Raw genomic sequence first — 14,794 nt, forward strand, 5'->3', positions numbered from 1 at the left:
CTGTTTCATAGGGTACCTAGTGGCAGGAAAGTTTTCTTGACACTGGTGGGTGATGTAGTTTTCATGTAACCTGTTCCATGACCAACTTACCCTATTATGGGAGACTTCTGGAGGGGGCAGGCTATCTAACAGCTTTTCAATGCTGGAATCATGCCAACAATTTTTGTGGCTTTCTGGCCTCCAAGATCTTCCTAGCAAGAACCCTTATGCACAAAAATAAGGCAAACCAACACGTGCCTTCCTATGTAAGCAGAACTGCGTCAGCCACTAAGAAGACCCCGTGAGCACCAGCTCCATGTCCTTGGGAAGCTTGCTGAGGTTTTCCACATGGGGAATTGTGTCTGAAAGGCCTGGGTTGGCTCAGGGCAGACCCTTCTGTCAGCTCAGGGGACTCCAGGTAGACATGCCAGCGCCACTGGGCTCCTGGCCTAACCTTCCACAGCTCAAGCTGATGTGTCCTGTAAGGAGACGTTGGATTGGAAGCTCCAGGGTAAAAAATAGAGACAAACAGAGCAGAGCTCTGACCCACAGGAGCTTATCAGAAAGGAGGTCCAGAAAAGGAGCTGTGACCCACTGTCTCGGCCTGTGGAATCATGTTCCTAAGTAGAGCGAAAATGATTTTCAGAGGGCAAATTCATGGTTTCCTGATGAACACTTTTTGGCTTAAAATAGCATCTTTCTCAAACGTTTTAAATTAAATCTCAAGAAAAGCACATTCGATACTGAGAAACATAATAATCCATAACACAGAGAATGGGGAGAAAGAAGCAGTTTCGACATTCCGTCTTTCCTCGTTTTGTGAAACTGTATTTTTCTGGAAATAAAACATTTCTGTTGGCTTTGAGCAAGACTTGAGAGGGAAGAAGAATCTGTGCCTAATGGAGACAGAAGAGGAGAGTGACGGAACACTGTGCCTTCCCTGGACACCTCTCCTTGTGTCCCCTTTCTTTCCAGGGATCTGGGCAAGTGTTTGGGGACTGCCAGTCCACTCCAGATTCTCCCCAAACCCAGAGGCTTCCCATCCTGGAACAGTGCTAATAAATATGTCTGTGGGCTCTGTTTCCTCCCCTTGTCCCCACCTTTGTCTGGAATAATCAGGGACACGAGACCAGATTACGGTGTTCATGATGGTGTTAAAAATCCACAACTGTAGGACTGAAGGACTGTAGGACTGAAAACCTACTTGGGGATCCCTGTGACTTCTATTCACAAGTCACCTGCCAGCGCATGAATTTGAGGTACTTAGTTGACCTCTGCTCAGCACTGACCCTGGTCTTCCAGCTTCCCCTCCTCCGGGTCAGCTGACTCAAGCACCACGGTCCAGATGCCTTGTCACCGGCCACTCGGCCCAGAGTCAGTTGTGCACACAGGCAGGCGGAGTCTATCACAGTGTAGGCCCACGGGGGTGGGGCTGGCCCCTGGAAAACCAGGGCCTTCCGTGCAAAGCCTGGGACCCTCACCCAGCCTGGGAGACCTCCAGACCTGCACCTGTGACTGGGTCAACGTAGCTACTGTTGCCACAGGTGAGGCCAGGGCCAGTCCTGAGGGGCGGGCCATTCCCCAGACCAGAACTATATTTTGGGTCAGAGGTTCAGGGCTCGCTGGAGGTGCTGGACTCAGACCTGACCCCATCGTACACCCCACATGCTGGGCTACAGGATGGTGGTGCCACGTGCCCCTGTTCACATGGCCTGGAAGCCGCAGGCGGATCACAGGGCAGGGAGCCCTGCTGCAAGTCCCCAGCCCATCCCACACCCGCAGCCTTCCCAACAGCCCCGTGGAAACAGTTAGGAGGATAAATTCTGTTCCTATTCTACTATGGTGGTGCTAACATCTCAGAAGAGAGAAGGATGGGGTTTTTGAGAGTTCAGTTTAATCGGAAACTCATGTGTTTTCCTTTAAGTTTTGAAACATGCATCCTTCTCTCTTCCTGGCTGCCCTTTGCCTAGGAATAGCCTCAGCTGCTCCACAACTCCATCAGAGCTTAGATGCGTGCTGGTCCCAGTAGAAGGCGGCACACGGGAGACTGTATGACGAGGTTGGTAACATCTGAGCTGTCCACTGAGACCCCAGGGAATGTTCTATGCTGGTGGGAGTTCACAGCGGGGAGTAGCTTCTGGAGGCCGCTGGTGCCCAGGCAGGAAGCAGGGCACCGTGTGTGCACAGGATGGGGACAGATGTCCTGCTGCGTGGTTGCTGGAGAGCAGCTCCTGGCGCATCAGCCCAGCCCCTGTCAAGGTCTCTCCTCCCCTCTGTGAGCACATCCACTTCGAGTAGGTGAGTTGGTTTTAAATAGAAATAGAGGATAGTTCATTTGTTTTTCTGCAGAATGAAGAAGGACGGAGGAGAACAGTGTGGGAGAAGAATCTGAAAGTGATTGAACAGCACAACCAGGAGTACAGCCAAGGGAAACACAGCTTCAAGACGCAATGAATGCCTTTGGTGACCTGGTGAGTGTGGCTTGGGTTGCTGAATGTTTCATGCATCCCCTCCTCAGTGCTTTGTCAAAATAATCTCAATTTTCAACATTCCACTTTCTTTTCCTTGAAGACCAATGAAGAATTCAGGCCCATAATGATTGGCCTTCAGATACAGAAGCATAAGGAGGAGAATGTGTGCCAAGCCCCTCTCTCTGCTGAGACCCCCTCATCTGTGGACTGGAGAGTAAAAGGCTCCATAAACTCCGTGAAGGATCAGGTGAGCCAGTACTCAGCAGCTGCCTCATGAGAGTAAAGGCAAAAGAAATCTGTGTCCTTGCTGTGTTCGGCTGAGAAACAATGGACAGCTCATGATGTTTCAAAAAAGAGTTTCAGATGTGGGAGCTGCTGTTGCTCTTGGTTCTGTAGCCAAGAGAGCTAATGGCTCTTGCTATTGGTCCTGTAGCCTGAGAGCTTTTTAATTTGGTTCCAGGGTCCCGTGCTTCTTGTTGGGCTTTTAGTGCAACTGGAGCCCTCGAAGGACCAATGTTCCAGAAAACTGGCTATCTAGTGTCACTGAGTAAGCAGAACCTGCTGGACTGTTCTCTGGCTGAAGGCAGTGATGGCTGCAGTTGTGGTCTGATCAGTTATCCCTTCCAGTATGTTCAGAACGACGGAGGCCTGGACTCACAAGAATCCTACCCATATTGTTTATGGGTAAATGGAGCCCCTTATCTTGTTATAAGCTTGAACACGTGCAGAGAAAAGAGAAACTGTATTTCATATTCACAATTTAGATTGTAGCCTTTGTACCTGCAAACCGTCTTGATCTCATGTTCCCCAGGAGGTGAAACATGAGATCAAGACAGTTTGCAGGTGGATCAGTACTCAAGTAATCAAGTCTCTATCTCTTTATTTTGAAAGCTCCAATCCTGCCAATACAGTCCAGAAAATTCTGCTGCCAGTGTAACTGGGTTCTGGATAGTTCCTAAGATGGCACACAAACTTCTGAAGGCAGTGGCTGCTGTGGGACCTGTCTCTGCGGCTTTGATGCAAGCCTGGATTCCTTCCGGTTCTGGAACCAACATAAGCATTTGTCTATGGAGACATCTAGGCAAAAAATGGAAAAGCCACCATCATGCACAAGTTTGAGTCTTCAGTATGTCGAATTTCATGTAGAATTTTGTGGGGTGTTGGTTTACACGATTGTTCATTGTGTACATGTAATAGTTGTGCTGAATGTTTCCATTTGTAATGACCGGAAACACATTCTCATGTTTAACACTTCATAAATATATTTAAAAGGCTACATAATTTGACCAATATACTTAATTCATTATACCCTTTTGAAGTTATTAGAATTTTGAAATTTTTCATGGGATTTCACTTGAAACTGTAAAGAGCAGCTTGGTTCAAGTAATTTTGTGATCCGTGGTGTTTCCTTAGGCTGACACCCTTAAGGTAGGTTCCCATGAGTGGTCTTTTCTGGTTCATGATCGGTTATTTAGAAAAGAGATGGGGCCACTTCGTGTATTTGCGGCTATTAGATGAGGCCTAAGTCTCTTACCTAGCCCAAAAAGATCTAGCTTTTTTTTTTTTTTTAAGATTTTATTTATTTGAGAGTGAGAGAGAGAGACCATGAGAGGGAGAGGTCAGAGGGAGAAGCAGACTCCCCGTGGAGCCGGGAGCCTGACTCGGGACTTGATCCCAGAACTCTGGGATCATGGCCTGAGTGGAAGGCAGTCACTCAACCAACTGAGCACCCAGGGATCCAGCTTTTAATCATATCTGGACTTAGGTCATTTCACTAAAAATTGAAATATCTCCCTTATTGTGATTGATAGATTGGATTACTATCACATGTCACATGGAAAACCTCACGCCAGCACTGAATTTTACTCTCCAGGCATTTATTATGATCCGAAGTACAGCAGTGAACGCCTGAGTCAGGGCGCTCTGGTGGTTGGTTATGACTTTGAAGGACAGAATCAGAGAACAAAAAATATTGGATTATCAGGAAAAAGTATAAAAAGCCAAAAATACTTACCTTTGAAAAAGAAAAGGGAATCCTTTTTGGAATCGGTGCTTGGACACAAGTCCCCCAACCCTTGAGCACACCTGTGGAATCCCAGAATTGTTAACCCCCTGTGGCGGGAACACAGGCATATTCATGAGACGACCACAGGAAGGGACGGTCTCAAGCTGGCCAGGGTCCTGCGATGGTTTTGGTACCATTGCTTTTCTAAATTGGATTTTTTAATAATTCTGTAATATATCCGGCCCCAAGAGTTTCTTTTTTCTGTTTCCATTTGCAGTCTGTGAAAGGTCTGGGGACAGAATTCTGAGCTGGGTTAGAACTCAAGCAGGAACAGGAACGGCCTCTCCGGAATCTTCCTGAATCTGTCCTGGCCTCTGGTGCCCTGCTCAGTGTCGGGTGTGATTGTTCATGAAGGGAAATGTGTGTTGGGTTTTCTCTCCCTCCTGTGGGCTGTTCCCTGCACGTCTGTACAGACCAATCTCTCCGAGTGCCGGCGCCGGGACTCCAGGATTCTGAGTATGTTTGGGTCAGGCAAAGACAATGGAAGGGCCTCCCTTCTTTGAGTGAGAACAAAGGCGAAAACCATCTGGGCTCTTCCCATTTCCCTGTATCATTCCCAATTTTAGTAACAACACACCCCAAATAAGATGGGTGTGTCCATACGGGGGTTCAGGTTCACCGACTTTCTGGACTTCAGTGTGGTTTGTCCTCTCTGTGGGTACCGCGGGGTGAAAATAAAACAGAAATAAAGGATCCCTTTTGAATGAAAGACCTATAATCGAATGCAACAAGCAATAGTTTATTTATATTAAAAAAAGGAAAAAGAAAAAAAAGAACAGAAGTGAGAAACCAACATCTTTTTACTACATTGTATAGATTAAGTAAAAATACCTGTATTCATATATATGTATATACATACTGCATATTTATATATATATACACATATACACACATGGAATGGAACATTAAAATTACATGCTTCCCAGGACAGAAGAATTAGGACACGTTCCCTCATATCAGCTTAAAACTCCATCACAGTTTAAAATCACTGCAAGGAAACTGGCTTCCTTCATCTTGTTGGACTTCAAGTACACAAAGTTATGGAACCAGGAGTTTGATGTGAAAATCGTCCGCTGTGCACCGATGACAACGGACTGCCACATGCCACGGGGCAGGGGTCTTCCGAGTTCTCCCACAGCCTTCCTCACCTGCAGCTGCGTCTCCTTCTACCTGAGATGAGCGGGAATGAGGCAGGGGGACCATGGGCAGGTGCCGCGTGGACCCGCACATCAACATTTAAACAAGAGCAACAAAGACACGTCTTTCCATGAAAAAACGCCAGACGTGAAATGACTCCAGAAGAGGGTTCCTTCCTCCTCTTTCCTTGCCAAGTGAAACACAAAAACTACTGGGGGACAAACCAGCTCAGGGCGCAGCACCTCCAGCGGTGATCAGCAGACAGCAAGGGACAGAGAGGGGGCGTCTCCTGGCGACAGCTCCTGGCTGACCCGGCTGCTCTCAGACACACCCTCTTCTGCAAAGGCACTCACATGTTGTCTGTTTATGAGGGATACAGTGGGAATCCGTGCATGGGAGTCCTTCCTACAAATACCAAAGAGAGAAGCTGAGGACGTGGTCTAACAGGACAAGAGGAGAAGAAATACACATTTTGGATAAATGTGTGTGTGTGTGTGTGTTTTCTTTAAAGGACAATCCGTAGTTTAAAAAAATTTCATTGAAAGTGAGGAATTCCAGTAAAATTATCAGCAAGGAGCAAGGTGCTGGAGGTGAGATGGATCCAGAACACAGAGAGGAGGGACGCTAGTTTCTCAAACGGCCAGAGGACAAGGGGATGCACGGTCTGCTCTGAAATGAGAAAGACCATCCACACACAGTGGAGTGTGTGAGTGGGAGGGACACAGTGGCAGAGAGACTGGTAAAACAGGAGGGAGGGTGGCGTCCTTCTGTGTGGGCACGGGGGGGATGCACCCTGAATTTCTGGACGGGAAAGAAGGGCCATGTCCCCCTGTTTTGCAGTCCAAAGAGACCCCGCCCAAGCCCAAGGCTGCCCTCACCGGGACACGACGGAGCTAATGGAGTTGTAAGACGTGCCGCTGTTGCAGCTCGAGTCATAAGCCTCCTGGCCATTGCCGTCGAGGTTGATCTTGAACACAGAGGATGCCTTCAGTAGAAAGTCCGCTGCGTCCCGACGCCCCAGCTCCCGCAGTTTGGACATGAGGATGCCCACCGTGCTCTCGGGGTAGGAGGTCCATTCCCGGAGCAGGGCGTGGACCGGGCTGGGGAGGAACTCCTTGGGAGCCCCGTTGGTGGTGTTGTACTTCGCCACAAGGTCGGGGAGACCCAAGTTCATGGCGAGAAGGCACCAGTCCTTCCCCATGGGATCGGGTGGGTCCAGGAGACGACAGAGCTTCCTCCGGGTCAGGAGGTTCAGATCCGAGGCATGGATGTCCATCCCGAGGCTAGCCTGAGAGTACACGTCATGACAGCCAAAGCACATGATGCTGCTGAAGCTCTCCTTGTAGCCCCCCATGGTGTTCGTCAGCGAGGTCTCCTTCAGGGTCTGCGCCCGGAAGAAGTCCCGCGGCTGGTAGATCATGACCGGCTCGTGGTGCTCCCGCAGCTGCTGGGGGCTCAGATAATGCTTCACCGTCAGCAGCCCCGGGAGCGTGGTGGCCATGACATTCTCCATGGTGCTGCACACGGAGTCCAGCAGGAGGCAGCACTTTATCTTTTCCGTCTCCAGCCCGCGCACCTGCACCTCGATGCCCTGGCCGTGGTTGACCAGAAGCACCAGCAGCTCGGCCCCGCGGTTGGCGATCTTGCAGCCGTTCACCCACAGGCGGATGTCTGCGTCTCCCTCCGCGCTCTGCTGGTGGATCCACCGGCACAGGTTCACCTGGACCTTGTGAAAGATGCCGCACGGGAACGGGGTGAGGTACTCCACGGGGACGATGCGCACGCCGCCGTAGACCCGCCCCTCGTCCTCCTCGTCTGTCCAGGACCGGTGGAGGTTGTCCGTCTTGATCAGGGCGGGGATGTCCACCATGGTCCCGCTGCTCAGGTCGCGGGCACAGATGTCCATGGCGTCCAGGATCTGCAGCAGTTCCTCCACGTCACTGTCCGGCACCAGGCGCTGGACGTCCTCCACGGTGTAGCGGCCCCGGTAGTGGTGCAGGGCCCGTGGGGTCTCCACGGACAGCAGCTTCCCCAGCACGTTGGTGCAGAGCCAGCGGGGGTCCAGGAGTAACACGTCCTGCACCGTTTCGCTCTGCATGATGTTGATCTGCCGGAAGGGACAAGAGGAGGTCACACGTGGGGACCAACATGGCCAGAGGCACCAGTTCAGAGCACTAGGGGACCCGAACAATGATAAACTCTAAGCACACACTGCAAAAACTGACCCAGGGCATTCATGGGACAGATCTGGGAAATCCAACAGCGATCCAAAACACCAGCTTGAGAAGGTTCTGAGAGGGAATGAAAAGCTTACCTTGGACAGTTTAAAAAAAAAAAAAAAAAAAAAGGTCAATGCAATGAACAAAAGGCAAAAAGAGAGAGAGATGGCAGACAAATGCAGTGAGAAAAATTTTGACTGGATTCTACATTCCCAAATGGACACACGAATGAATGAAAACAGCTATGATAGAAATGACTGGGACGAGTGGCAAACACTTAGATGGGGACTGTATATTCAATAGTAGCTTTATATCCATGCTATGTTTCTGGAACATAATTAATTATATTGTGGTAATCCAGGTGACTCCATCCTTAGTCCTCTGTCTTGTTTACCGTCACTTGCTGACACCCTCCGTGGCCCAGGGGCTCTCATAGGAACCTGAGAAACACTCACCAAGGCCAGGAGGGTAGGAAACTTGCTTTGGCCCTTGGTAAATTTGTCGAAGAGAACAAAGTGTCTCCCCTTCCTGACACACAGGTGGTGCCATGAGATCTAATTCGATGTTAGAAGTCAGTGAGTGGCACACGGACCCTGTCTACAAAATCTGTAGACAACGGTCCAGACTCTGTGGAGACCAACAGCACAAGTGGGTCGTTGCCCACCCCATCTCCCCTGCTCGTAAGTTACCTCGAATAAAACTGTAAACTATAAGGAGTCGCCTGCTTGGTTTTTTGGGTCTCATTTTGGGAGCTACTTTACGGTCCCTCCCCCACCCGGTACCAGTGGGAGGATACCCCACGGCAGAGGAGGTACAGGCTCAATTATTTAGGGGTGAAATGTCATATTTGCAAAACAAATAAGCAAATAAATAGGAGAGAAAGAGAGAGAGAGAGAGAGAGAGAGCGCGCACGCGCCAATGGAGTAAACTCTTGGTTAACTTAAGTGTGAAGCAGATGATGACTGAGCTCTTCTTGCACTTCTCTGAAGGCTTAAAATTTTTCAAGAAAAAGATTCCAGTTGTTATATTATTTCATCATGTAAAATTTTAACACACACAGAAAAAAGGTCTCGAAAGCGATGCCAGCAGGCAGTGGTGCTAGAGAGGAGGAGGGAGGAATGAGGCTGCAAAGGAATTGGAGCGTTACCTGTCACCTGTGTTTCTTTAAAAAGCAGAAGTCTGTGAGAGAGAAATGGGACGACACCCAGAGGCAGCTGCGCCCTGTGCCGCACCTCCCGCCCCTCCTCCCTCTGAACCCAGAGCAGGTTCCCTTCTCACATGGAGGCAGAGGCTCCTGACTGTTGGTACCAGGACCACCTTCTAGTCTACACTGCAGATACAGCTTTGAGATGCCCTCTGCCCACGAGTCTGTTCCAAATGGTCCCTAGAATGACAATTCCGGGAGGGTAGAGCAGACTATTGCTTGTTAAGGCATTTGGTGGGACCTCAGGGTCAGGGAAGACTGAGACACTGGCCACACGGGAGCAGACTAAGGGGACAGACGACTTCGTGCATTGAGGGGTCCCAGAGCGGAAAGAGGCATAAGGACAACCAGGGACATGTGCCTAAGAGCTTCCTTACCAGCAGGCAGTAACGGCCTGGGGGAGGGGCTGGTGGCCAAGCAGAGCGGGGACACCTGACAGATTCCCCTTCCTTACTCCTACTATCAGAGCTTCACTTACTCAAAGTCTCAAGGGCAAGAATGAAGACTACAGTGGATTATACCCTTGCTCTAGAAACTGCTAGTCTGATATCAGAAGACTGGGCCAATGGAGTGAGTTTATTATTACGGTTACTCTTTTTTTTTTTTTTTTAAGATTTTATTTATTTATTTGACAGAGAGAGATCATAAGTAGGCAGAGAGAGAGGGGGAAGCAGGCTCCCTGCCGAGCAGAAAGCCCGATGCGGAGCTCAATTCCAAGACCCTGGGACCATGACCTGAGCTGAAGGCAGAGGCTTTAACCCACTGAGCCACCCAGGTGTCCCTATTACTTTTACTCTTATGTTATAATGTAAGCTGGGATCCCCGTCCTTGGATTCAGTCACTTTAAAGCACAGTGGGAGGGGCCTGTAGATTACCAGTAGTTTCAGCAGAGTTCAGAGGCTCCCGCTCTCGCTGCCTGATGCTCTAGTTTTCAGGGTCACCAGATTCAGTTTGAATCAGGCCTATCTGACCCACCCACACGGGCCTTGAGTCAGGGGGACACTGAGACTGAACCGGAAGCTCCTGGTGTCTAGAATTCTCAGAAGTGCTTCTGGGTTTTCACGTTCAGAACTGCGCTTTGTGGCCCAGACTAGCCTCAACTGTCCCCTGATGTCACAGGATGGAGGAACGAAAAGGCTAGGTCCCCGCTCCGGGGACAGGCAGAGGAGGCAATGAGAACAGCAGTCCCAAGCCCCAGTGCTGAATGCCACACACGCAGGAGCAAAGATCTCCATTTCTGGGTCATTTCTGGGGGACACTGCTTGCTGGGTCTTAGTGTCTCCCGACATCTCGTCACTGCCTTTTCTCAATGATCTGTGAGCCCAGAAGTCTGTTTGGAGCAGGTAACAGCCCATGCGGCAGGAAATCACAGCTAAGCACTGGGTGCCCCAGGACGAGAGGAGAGAGGCCCAGTTGCCCCGTGTGGCAGGTGCCTCCTACCTCACACAAGCGAGAAAAGGAGCAGACCCGCACACAGCCACGGGACAGCTCTCAGGGGGCAAAGGGTAGCAGAGAACGGCAGGTCCGAAAGTCACCCGGGCCCCATGTCTGGATAGATTGTGGGTGGCTGGTCAGTTTCCACTTGGCTTTTGCCGGCTCAAAGCCCCTTCTGAGGGGGCAGAAACACTCCCGTGGAGCCCCTCCCCCACCCCAGCCCGGGACCCCACCCCCTACCTCGCCCGCGCTGTGGAGCTGCTGGGCTATGCACCGGAGGTCTCCCTCCCTGGCCAGCGGGTTCAGCTGATCCTGCACGTCGTACACAAACTGCTGCAGCGACATGAGCTGGTTGGGCCCGTTGAGCTTCCTCCAGGAAGGCAGCGTGGAGATGATTTTCTCACACAGGTGCGTCATCGGCGGGCACACCTAGAACGTGCAGGACTGGACAGGTCAACCTGTGGCCCAGGGCGCTCCCTCGGAGAAGCCCAGGGAGAGGGGATGGTGCACTTTTTGGCACCTTTGCAAGAAATACTCGGGATGAGTTAGGGCTTTTTTGTTGGGCAAACGGGGCCAGTTCTTTCTTTACAGTGCTGCTCCCGGTGAAACCCGGTTACAAGCGTAAAGTGGTACACGGCCGGTTTCGTTTCTATGGCTAATGGTTAAATAGGGGGGAGGCTTCATAACAAGGCATTTGGAACAGGGACTCAATCTCAGTGCTCCTTGGCCCCAAAGCTGTGTTCTGCCCTCCCCTGGAGCGACTCTTTCAGCCACAGGATGCTCACTTGACGAGCAAAGGGACAGGAAAAGAGATGAAGGAACTGTCCTTAGCAATATCCCAGTGGGTTTTTACCAGTAAATTAGGTATTCATGGGACTGTTGTGGATAAACACAGTTTAAATGAGACTAATTCTTGGTAAGGGGCTTGAAATCGATTTCTTTCTTAAATTATTTCCAAAAATTTTATTTGAGTATAATTGACATACAACGTTAACAAGAGTTTCAGGGCGTGATGCAGGGACTGGACCATCCACAGGCTACGCCAGGCTCACCGCACAAGTGTAGTGACTTCTGTCACCGCCCACTATTACTGTACTATGGACCCTCCCTATGCTGTGTCTTTTATTCCTGCAACTTACTCCCTCCACAGCAGGAAGGTTGTAACTCCTACCCCCCTTCACCCATTTTGCCCATCCCCCCACTCCCCTTGAAATGGGTTTTTAATCTTTTAATTCCATTAAATAAATCATCTGTGTGACAGACTCAGATAATCCACACACCATCCTAATTAAAAAAGCCAGCCATACACTGCCCTGCATCATTAATCAGGGAGTTCCTTCTCGAATCCTACCTTTAGGTCAGCTAAATTCCACTCCCTATTCGTAAAACAAAGTTCCCAGGCAAATAGGCAGTCTGTTTGATGGGTTCCACCTGCTCGGCCTCAGGAGTTGAGGGTGGGGGTTGTGAAGCAGACAATCTCATCACCCCCCAGTTCAAACTCTGAGCCTGGAGCAGAGCCCCTACTGCCAACTGGTGGGGAGGGGCTGGGGTCCTTCACAGACCACTGTTCCCAATCAATGCCCACTGGTTTCTGTGACCGGGTTCTTCTGAGACCCCTCCTCCCCGGACTACTCCCCACTCACTGTGCCTTACTGGCCTCAGAAGGCAAAGACTGGCCTTCAGGTGGACCCAGAGTTTTCCTGAAGATTCCTACAGCACATCGGGAACTGGAGCCTGGTGTGAAGGGGCATGCCCCAGCAGGGAAGCAGTAAGCTCTAAGTGGAGCCAACCGCCCACCCCCACAACCCCAAGGGAAGGAGAGACACAGGCTCCTCGTTCCCACTCAGGTTGGGCAGCAGCAACTTTCCAGGAAGGATTCAGCCCTTGGGATGTTTACCCTTTCGTGTCAACTCCGGAGAACTTTTCGAGTATTATAGAGCAGCAATCTTTTATGGGTCAGAGGCACTGAGAATATTTTTTTCCAGTCTATTTCACCTTTTTACTTTGTTCATGGAATTTTTTTGACAGAAAAGAAATTTTAGCTTCCATATTGTCAAATAGGTATACTTTCTTTGAAAACTCCTCGGGTTCCCTGTATGACCTAAAAGGTTTTCCAAAGCAGTACCAAGTTATTTTAAAAACATAGTCAAGATACTGCGGGATTTTTTTCCTTCTTCTTTTTGACATTTAATAGTTTAATCCACCTAGAATCTATTTTGGGACTCTCAGGGAGTAGAATTCAATCTCATTTCACTCTAGACTAATAGCCAGTTGTGTCAGATCACGGATGAAATCACAGTTTGCCCCCGAACTGAAACAGCATCTTTGTCTTCTATTAAACTTCCGTAGATGTTGTGATTTACATCTACACTCATTTATTCCACTTATTGATGTTTTAAACTTTGGATTAAGTCACACAGTTTTTATAATATGTTATTTATTCTTCCACTGAAATTTTAAGATTAAAAAACCCAATCCAATTATCTCATTCCCGAAAGATGTATGCTGGAACTGTACTGACTCTAAGAAGTGCCCCTGGGTTTTTTTCAAATTTACTTATTTATGGAGGTGCCTGGGTGACTCAGTCGGTTAAGCAGTTGCCGCGGCTCAGGTCACGGGTCCTGGAACCAAGCCCTGCATCAGGCTCCCTGCTCGGCGGGGAGCCTGCTTCTGCCCCTCCCCCTTGCTCATGCAAACATGTGCACCCCTCCTCCCTCTCTCTCTCTGATGGTCTTAAATAAAGAGGCTCTTTAAAAAATAAATTTATTTTAGAGAGAGAGGGAGAGAGCACATACACAAGAGCGGGGTTGGAGGGACAGAGGGAGAGAATCCTCCAGCAGACTCCGGGCTCAGTGTGGAGCCTGGTGTACAGCTGGATCTTACGGCCCATGAGATCGAGACCTGAGCCAAAACCAAGTTTAGAACTTAACTGACTGAGCCCCGCAGATGCTTCTCTATATTTTCTAAATATCGCACAGTAAGTCATTTCTGGGTGGTTTCTGTGATTTGTAAAAGGCCATGTTACTAAAACTGTCAGAATCTCATACACCCGAAGGTGGCCCCATGTCCATAACCCTCGCAGCTCCAGGTCCCCTCCTTGTTCTCACCCTTCCTTCCTCCCAGAACAACGGGACACAAACACGGCCCTGTGACTGCCCCGTCCTGGGGCCCCTGAGGACTGAACCGAACCACGAGGACAGCATGAACAGGTCGGCTCCGGGGTGAACGCATGGTCTGGGCAGAGGTGGGCCTGCAGCCTCCCGGCTCACTCACCGACACAATCTGGCTCCGGATGTCTTGCAGGTGACTTCGAAGGACCTTCATGTCCTTAGAGCCCGAAGCGCCAGCATCCAGAACAAACAACTTGTTTGAAATGTGAAGATCGTTCCCAAACCTGAGGGAAGAGCAGCGGCCTCCTCAGGGTGCTGCAGTGCCCCCGGGAGTCAGGCTTCTGCTGGCCAGAAACCAGAACATTCTTTTGACCTTGCAAAGGCCATCCCTCCCTCGCTGTCCGCTGGCTTCTGCCATGTAACGCAGGTGGGGGGGGTGGGGACCCGCAGGCTCTGAGACCCGCGGATGGTGGCTGCTGAGGGACGAGGGCAGTTCCAGTCCCACAAAGCGGCAGGTACACAGTATGGGAAGATTTCAGGCCACCTGATGCAGGACAGATGAGGCCTGTGCCCGCCCCTTGCACGCTAAGAGGACGGAGGCCATAACAGGGTGACGGGCGTTAGAGCAGACGATGGGCCTGACAGCCACACCTTCGATGGAAAATATTAGTACGAGCCCTTTTTTTCTTATCAGGAGGACCACAGGAAGTGTCTGCAGACGATCAATCGAGAATTCAAATTACTGTCAGAGCTGCAGCTTCCAGGTTTTTTTGACAGATGCTATGTAAAATGCGTATTTCTACACTGTGACCCGTACGCATCCACACTGATTGATGAAACAGAAGTTCTACAAAAACACGCGCCAGGAACCTCACGCTGGTATTTCTCCCTCCAGCCCCTCCTACTTTCCAAATCAGGTCAGGACCCCCCAAGTGACTGTATGAGCCCCTCATGAGCAGCAACTTTGCATTAAGCAATACTGCTCAGTGGTAAGAAGACCATCATCATCAGAGGAACCAAGAGCAAAAGCAACAACCATTACCGGGGGTCTTCATCAACATGGTGACCACAGTTGGAGACACTGCATTACACGACAGACATTTGCTAAGGGTTGAGCTTAAACATTTTTGGGAGAGAAACATTCTCACCAAAAAATAAAAAAAGAAATAAGAAGA

General features: G+C 50.0%; 1 protein-coding gene and 1 pseudogene across 5 annotated transcripts in view; one reads left to right on the forward strand and one right to left on the reverse strand.

The window, feature by feature from the left end:
- The first annotated feature begins 1,912 nt into the window (after positions 1–1,912).
- On the forward strand, positions 1,913–5,694 carry LOC123952596 (annotated as a pseudogene).
- The window catches only part of DAPK1 (death associated protein kinase 1), a 173,314-nt gene continuing 163,753 nt past the window's right edge, over positions 5,234–14,794 (reverse strand). For all 5 annotated transcript variants that reach the window (XM_046022634.1, XM_046022631.1, XM_046022632.1 and 2 more), the window contains exons 24-27: positions 13,783–13,903; positions 10,750–10,938; positions 6,531–7,759; positions 5,234–6,057 (exon numbers count right to left, since the gene is read on the reverse strand). In XM_046022634.1, the coding sequence (XP_045878590.1) occupies positions 5,907–6,057; positions 6,531–7,759; positions 10,750–10,938; positions 13,783–13,903 (1,690 nt within the window). In that variant the 3' untranslated portion in view covers positions 5,234–5,906. The remainder of the gene's footprint in view (positions 6,058–6,530; positions 7,760–10,749; positions 10,939–13,782; positions 13,904–14,794) is intronic.

This window comes from Meles meles, chromosome 11 (assembly GCF_922984935.1).
Source record: "Meles meles chromosome 11, mMelMel3.1 paternal haplotype, whole genome shotgun sequence".
In the NCBI taxonomy this organism is placed as follows: Eukaryota; Metazoa; Chordata; class Mammalia; order Carnivora; family Mustelidae; genus Meles; species Meles meles.